Below are 7986 nucleotides of genomic sequence, written 5' to 3'. Positions count from 1 at the left end.
CAGCCCTCAACAGCATAGCAAGTAATTGAAAAGACCATAGCCCGAATAAGGCATACCTTATGCCTCAAACTAACACCATTATTCCTCAATAATTTGAAGAAGTCCCTAACTGCAGACTTTCCCAGGGCAATATGACTCCTGATCTGACTTCTGGTACCAAGTGTATTGATTGTGGATCTAAGTTAGATGAGATCATTAACAGTTTCAATCGTCTCTCTCCAACTATCGTTAAGCTGCCTATCAGTCCAGTGGTGAGAATTTTTGTTTCTTGATGTTGAGATGTCATTCATATTGAAGTCTTCAGTCTTTGATATTCTGCAGCAAGTACTTCTAGACCTCTTCATTTTCAGCAAGCAAGTTTGTGTCATCTGAATAACACATATTGATCTTCCTCTGACACAGATATCACATTCTTCTTCATAGAGTACAGTTTCTAGAAAAATTTGCTCAGCATACAGATTGAATAGGTATGGAGAAAGGATACAACCACAACACATAACTCCTAATTTTAAAACTTTCAGTGTACTTTTGTTCTGTTAGCACAAGAGCCTCTGTCTAGGTATAGGTTTTACAGTTTTAAAGTGTTCTGGTATTCCCATTCTTCTCAATGTTAGCCATAATATTTTATGATCCACAGTCAAATGTGGATTGTCAAAGTCAATAAAGCACAAATAGACATTCTTCTGGTATTCTTTGTTTTTAGCCAGGGACCAGCTGATATCAGCAATGACATACCTTGTGCCACAGACTCTTCTAAATCCTGCTTGAAAGTCTGGTAATGCTCTATGTACTGTTCTAATATTTTTTAAATTATTTCCAGCAGTATTTTGCTTACATGTGATATTAATATTGTTCAACAATTTTCACATTCTGTTCAATCAGCTTTCTTGGGAATGTGAACAAATATGGATCTCTCCCAGTCAGTAGGCCAGATAGTTACCTTCCAAATATTTTGGCATAGACTAATAAGTATATTGAGGTCTGACCTATCATTTGAAACATGCCAGTTGGTATCACATTTGTACTCAGGGCCTTATTTTTAGCCAATGCCTCCAGAGCAGCTTCAACTTCTTCCTTCATTATCATTGGCTCTTGATCATAACATGCTTCCTGAAATATTTCAGTGTCAGCTAGTTCTATTTGGTATAGTGTATAGTGATTCTGTGTATTCCCTCCATCTTCTTTTTCTTTTTTTCACCTACACCTTCTTCTGATGCTTACTGAGTCATTCAGGATTTTGCCTATAGCATCTCTAAGTATTGCAATTCAAAGCTTGAATTTGTTTTTCAGTTCTTCTAGCTTGAGAAATGACCAGTGAGTTCTTCCCTTTTTATTCTCCAATTCTAGATTTCTGCGTATTCCATGATAATATTTTGCTTTATCTTCTCATGAAAAAAGGTGATCCAACAGAGTGTGGAAATTTTTGAACAATATCATTAATATCGATGGCGGTTGGAGGAACGGAGGTCATCATCAGAAAAACTCAATTTCTTGTACAGTAAGGATCAGAAAGTCTGATCCTAGTACAGAACTATCCCTCATTACAGAAACTTGGATACTCAGCTCCTAAAAGGCCATCCCTGAAAATCTCTACACTTCCATCTGAGAAAGCACTAGGAGTTCTTAGAAGGAGAAGAAGGTTCTTGGTTGGAATAAAAACAGGGTTGAATGAGTTCCAGAAAGCAGGGGTCTCAAACTCGTGGACAACAATCTGCAGAAGAAGACAACTTCAAAAAGCCAACTAGAAGCAACATGCAGAGAAGTAAGATGAGAGGAACCTCCTCAGGAAAGAAGACAGCTAGCCCTCAGCAGAAGAATATGGAGCCAGCTCTTCCAGGCAGATGGGCTGGTCGCTCTGCAGAGAACCCTCCTTCAGGATCTGTGAGGAAGACAAGAAAGAACAAACAGAAGAGCCCTGGGAATGGAGATGGTGGTAATACCAGTGAAGCACCTCAGCCACCTCGGAAGAAAAGGGCCCGAGCAGACCCTACTGTTGAAAGCGAAGAAGCATTCAAGAACAGAGTGGAGGTTAAGGTGAAGATTCCTGAAGAATTAAAGCCATGGCTTGTTGAGGACTGGGACTTAGTTACCAGGCAGAAGCAACTCTTTCAACTCCCAGCTAAGAAGAATGTAGATGCCATTCTGGAAGAATACGCAAATTGCAAGAGATCTCAAGGGAATGTCGACAATAAAGAATATGCGGTTAATGAAGTTGTGGCAGGAATAAAAGAATACTTCAATGTGATGTTGGGCACTCAGCTGCTCTACAAATTTGAGAGGCCCCAGTATGCAGAAATCCTCATTGCTCACGCTGATGCACCAATGTCCCAGGTTTATGGAGCGCCACACCTACTGAGATTATTTGTGAGAATTGGGGCAATGTTAGCATATACACCCCTTGATGAAAAGAGCCTTGCATTATTGTTGGGTTATTTGCATGATTTCCTAAAATATCTGGCAAAGAATTCTGCAACCCTGTTTACTGCCAGTGATTATAAGGTGGCTTCAGCTGAGTACCATCGCAAAGCCCTGTGAGGGTCTGCTGACCACTCACTGTTATGTCCAGATATCTGTAAACCCTTTTTGTTCTTAGTCTTTTTCTTGTATAATGGATGTTCTCTAAAATTGTTAATGTATCACAGGGCTGATGTTTAAATTTGTTTTCTGTTCAAACAGAAAATAAAAGGAGTATAAACTCCTTTCCTCATTTCAATGTTGCTACCAGTGTACGCAGTAATTAGATAATGAAGAAATATTTAGTAGAACATTTTATTGCCTAGTTGACAACATTGCTTGAATGCTGGTGGTTCCAGCCCTTTGACACTACACAATTTTCTAATGTGTTAATGCTACGTGACAAAATGCCCTTATTCCTAGTGCCAAAGGTTCAACTTAATGTATATACCTGAAAACTCATGCATTTGTGCTCTTTTTTTTTTAATTATTTTTTTTTTTACGGTGCTTGAAGTAAAACAGCCCATCCTTTGCAAGTCATCTATGTTGTTCCTTAGGCATTCTATCTTTGCTCAGAAATTGTTGAAGGATGGTAATTTGTTTCATGGTTTTTGTATTTGAATCTAATACACATTCTAACATGATAGGCAATGCATTGTGTAGCTGCAATTTTCTGAAAAGTTGATATTTTAGGAATTGTATTTCAGATCTTAAAATAAAATCTGTTTCTAAATTTCAAAGCAAAAAAAAATATCATTAATATCACATGCAAACAAGACTGTCGAAAATTATCCAAAAACGACTGGAACAGTACATCAACAGAGAACTGTGAGAAGTACAGGCTGAGCTTAGAAGGGGTCCTGGTACTAGGGATGTTATAGCTAATGTTAGATGGATCTTGGCTGAAAGCAGGGAATGCCAGAGGAATGTCTGTGTTTCATTGATTATTCAAAGATGTTTGACTGTGTGGATCACAACAAACTGTGGCTGACTCTGAAAAGAATGGGAATCTCAGAACAGTTGGTCATGCTAATGCGAAACCTACACACGTGGACCAGGAGGCATTTGTCAGAACAGAGCAAGGAAACATTGCATCATTCAAAATTGGGAAGGGTGTATGCCAGGGATGTGTCCTATCTCCTTACCTTTTCAATCTATATGCAGAACAGATTATCTGGGAGGCTGGGCTCTATGAGGAGAAAAGTGGCATCAGGATTGGAGGAAGATTCATCAACAATCTGCATTATGCAGATGACACAACTCTACTTGCTGAAGCTGAAAAGAACCTGAAACACTTGCTGCAGAAGGTTAAGGACTGCAACCGTCAATATGGATTGAAGCTCAACATCAAGAAAACAAAGATTCTCACCACTGGACTGATTTGCAGCATCATGATAGATAATGTAGGTTTTTCCAGGAGAGGGTGAAACCAGGCTGCTCCTTGGAGGCAAGGATTCTGAAGCTTCGTCTGACATACTTTGGACATTTTGCAAGGCGGAACCAGTCATTGGAGAGGGAAGTTGTGCTTGGGAGGGTGGAGGGACAGCGCAGGAGAGGAAGACCCTCTATGAGGTGGATTGATTGAGTGATTGGGGCAATGGGGTTAGGTGTGTCATAGACAGTGATATTGGTACAGGATAGAGGAAGGTTTATGACTGGTGTACACAGGGTCGTTATGAGTCGCAGGCAACTCGATGGCACAAACAGCAAAAATTTATGCTGTCCTTTGAAATATTATGTTCAGTTCTTTTGCTTCAGCATCTCTCAATTCCCTTTGTTTTGGTTTCTTGACACTTGAGTACATTTTTCATGGTCTCTTCTGACATCCATTTTGGATTTTCTTTCTCCTGGCTTTGTATTACTTCTTGCTTTCTTCATGGATGAATGATATCCTTGATGTTATCCCACAACTCATCTGGTCTTTGATCACTGGTGATAAATGCTTCAAACCCATTCTAAAGATGATTTTTAAATTCACGTAGGATAGACTCAAGATTTTATTTTGGTTCTTGTGGAAACGTCTTAATTTTATTCAGCCTCATTTTGAACTTGCACATGAGTTTTTAATGATCTGTTCCACAGTCAGCCTGGTTTTGACTGCTGATATTAAGCCTCTCTAATGATTTTTTCCACAGATACAGTCCATTTTATTACTATGCTAGCCATCTGCTAATGTCTATGTGTAGTTTTTTCTTTTCTTAGGAAAAAAAGTATTTTCTTTGTCCTCTGTCTTGGCTTCAAACCTGTTCTTTTTTTTTAGGTTAAAAATACACAAGACTTTTATTGCTTTATTTTTATTTTTTTTATTGCTTTATTTTTATTGGTTTAGCGCTATGCAGTGAGACAGGCCTGCTTCAGAGGTGACCTTGCAGCCACACAGAGAAGGATAAGGAGGGTAAGGAGGACAAACCTATTCCTAAAATGGTTTTGAAATTTGGAATAAGATAGACTAGATTCTTCAGGACTTGTTTTCATTTTTTCCAACCTCAATTTGAACCTGCACATGAGTATTGTGTGCTGTCAAGTCACTTGTGACTCGTAGTGGCCCTATGTAAAACAGCTCTGAACCCTGTTCTATCTTGAGCCAACCTCATTGTCTCTGACACACCCTACCTCCATTACCTCCGTCACTGAATTAATCCATATTATCCAGGGTCTTCCTCTCTTGTGCTGTCCCTACACCCTTCCAAGTATGATGTCGCTCTCCGAGGACTGATCCCTCCTTGCAACTAGCCCAAAGTATGCCAGGCGAGCCTGGTTTCATCCTCTACAGGATGAACCTGTTTGTTCTCCTAGCAGTCATAGTATATTATATACTCTTCTCCAGCACCACAACTCATAAGCATTAATTATCTTTCTATCATCCTTAGTTTTTGTCCAGATCACTGATGCATACATAGCAAGTAATTGTGAAGACCATGGCATAAATCAGGTGCATTCTAGTTTATAGACTGACATTGTTGCTCTTCAGTACTCTAGTGAGGTCCCTGACAGCAGATTATCCTAATGCAATTAATTTTTTTTTCTTGGCTGCTAGTACCAAGAGTGTTGATTGTGGAGTCAAGCAAACAGAAATTGTTAACAATCTCAATCTCTTCTCCATCTCTATCATGGTGCTGCCAGTTGGCTCAGTGGTGTAAATCTTTGTCTTCTTGATGTTGTCCTTCAATCTATATTGAAGACTACAGTCTTTGACTTTCTGCAGCAAGTGCTTCAGATCCTCCTCAGTTTCAGCAAGCAAGGTTGTGTCGTCTGCATATTGCAGACTGTTGATGAGTCTTCCTCCAATCCTGATACCACATTCCTCCTCATAAAAGCCTAACCTCCCGAGTGATCTGTTCCATATACATATTGAAAATCTATGGAGACAGGACACATCCTTGATGCACTCCTTTCCTGATTTTGAAATATGCAGGGTTTCTTTGCTCTGTTCTGAGGACTGCTTGCTGGTCCAAGTACAGGTTTTGTATAAACACAATCAAGAGTCTGGGATTTCTATTCTCCTCAAGGTTAGTCACAATTTGTTGTGATCCACAAAGTCAAATGCCTTTTTATAATCAATGAAACACCAATGGGCATTCCTCTCGTACTCTGTTTTCTTCTAAAATCCATCTGACATTGGTGATAATATCTCTAGTGCCACAACCTCTTCAAATCCCAGTTTATATTTCTGGTAGTTCCCTGTCAATGCACCGTGTCAGTTGGTTTTGGATAATCTTTATCAGAAAACCAAGTTTCCGCTGAAGCCAAGTCTCTGGAAGCCAGGATTTTGAAGTTCCTTCTCACATACTTTGGCCATGTGGCCAGAAGGGACCAGACCTTGGAGAAGGACATCATGCTCAGAAGGATGGAGGGATAGTACAGGAGAATAGCCCTGATGAGACAAACTGACACAGTAACAGGTAGTAGGGGTAGGTGTGTCAGAGTCAGTGTGACTGGCTCAGAATAGGGCAGGTTTCAGAGCTGTTGTACTTAGGGTCGCTATGAGTCACAAGTGACTCAATAGCACCTAACAACAATAATAACGACATGTAGATGGTTGGGAATATGTGAATGGGATGTGTTTAGCCTATCCACAAGGGAAATGGCTATCTATCATTCCACAACGGGTCTGGCCAGTCTCAATACTATACAAGTTGGCTAGTCTCACCAATAAATTGAACAGTTCTAGACACAGAGACAGATATTCTGGTGCCACTGAAGAGAAAGCAATACAATGGAAGACACCCTTCCTGCTTCAGCTACACCTACAGCAGTAACATTTATCTCTGAACTGAAGACCTTACATAAGATGAGACCTTGAAGTTGGAGGGGATAGCCAATATTGGCAGGACTGAGAACTTTTTTGGACAGCTGGGATTGGGAAGCCAATACTGACAGGACTGAGAACTTTGTTGGACAGTGGGAAGTCAATATTGGCAGGACTGAGAACTTGGGAACACCAAGTCATAAGGCTTAAGTCAGAGGTGCCTGCATGAATGTTTCAGGAGTTGTCTCAACACTATTCTGTTACCAAACTGGATTATAACTTTTTTTACTTCCACAATACGGTTCTGTGTGTTTTGTGAGCTATCAACTTTTGGACCCAGCAAAGCAGTAGGATTGGTGTTGAGATGAGCAGAAAGAGGTCTAGAAGTGTAGAGGATATGTCTGACCTCATGGGAATTGCTTTGGTGTTATTGATGTTATCATTAGCATTTATCACTCTAGTCAACAGTAGGTGACATTGATTGACCTAACCTAGGTCACATGTGCACCTCTTCAACTACTGTTTTGCTTTTATTTTCATTGTTTTGGTTCAAAGAGAATTGTCTTTTGTTTGGATATATATTTACCCTACCTGCCTATATCCCCAATTTCCTTTAAGTGTCTGGGGTTCACAAGCTATCATGAAGAACAGAAGTTCTTCAGTTTCTTCTCTAGACTGTGTTATTGCTGTGTACTGTCCTGGATTAAGACTTCAAGTATCTTGACAGTATAGAGTAGATCTAATTAATTGGGTTTACAAGGATATGTATTCTTTATGGGAGGAAGCATGTAGACCTGGTGGGTTCAAACTGCTGAGCACTTAATTATTGTGCCACCAGAGCTCCTGAAACTGATCAGACTTTAATTAATGATTTGATATTATTTCCTAAAGTCTTATATCTAGGATTGACTCTGCTTTTTCTTCACCGATGGAATATTAACCTGACATCTTCAATTATAACAATGATCAAAGTTCCCCCATCAAGGTGAGTGGACAATACTTTCCTTCATGATAGAGAGATCCTTTATCCATGTCGATGTATTCCAGATGAGCTCTGGGGTCATGATTTTACTGAAGAAACCAAACGATGGCATTCATTAGTTTCTTTGCTATGTCAGATACTAAATAACAGTGGGACATACTAAATAAAACTGTCATAAAATTCATAGTACAAAGGGACTAAACCCACTGCTGTTATATGTGGGTACAACTGTGTAAGTTGCTTCCTCAAGACATTAACTGATGCAGTTATTTGTAGTATTCATGCCAGTCTGTGTTCCTAC

At 39.7% G+C, this 7986-nt stretch overlaps 1 protein-coding gene across 2 annotated transcripts; it reads left to right on the top strand.

Moving 5' to 3' along the window:
* The first annotated feature begins 1668 nt into the window (after nucleotides 1–1668).
* Nucleotides 1669–2535, top strand: LOC102853822 (mortality factor 4-like protein 2-like). 2 transcript variants are annotated; one of them, XM_006883796.1, is made up of 2 exons: nucleotides 1768–1823; nucleotides 1887–2535. In XM_006883796.1, the coding sequence occupies exons 1-2, from the start codon at nucleotides 1768–1770 to the stop codon at nucleotides 2533–2535; spliced, it is 705 nt and encodes a 234-aa protein (XP_006883858.1). The 2 variants fall into 2 exon arrangements, with proteins under 2 accessions (XP_006883857.1, XP_006883858.1); XM_006883795.1 differs by having other exon boundaries at nucleotides 1669–2535.
* The last annotated feature ends 5451 nt before the right edge of the window (nucleotides 2536–7986 follow it).

This window comes from Elephantulus edwardii, unplaced genomic scaffold (assembly GCF_000299155.1).
Source record: "Elephantulus edwardii isolate Elephantulus edwardi_28Jun2011 unplaced genomic scaffold, EleEdw1.0 scaffold00030, whole genome shotgun sequence".
NCBI classification, from domain to species: Eukaryota; Metazoa; Chordata; class Mammalia; order Macroscelidea; family Macroscelididae; genus Elephantulus; species Elephantulus edwardii.
Note: the sequence above shows the minus strand (reverse complement) of the source record. Positions and strands in the feature narration are given on the sequence as shown.

Bases quoted from the DNA above. Each gene is read 5' to 3' on its own strand.
- LOC102853822 (XM_006883795.1), top strand. From the start codon at position 1,669: ATGAGTTCCAGAAAGCAGGGGTCTCAAACTCGTGGACAACAATCTGCA.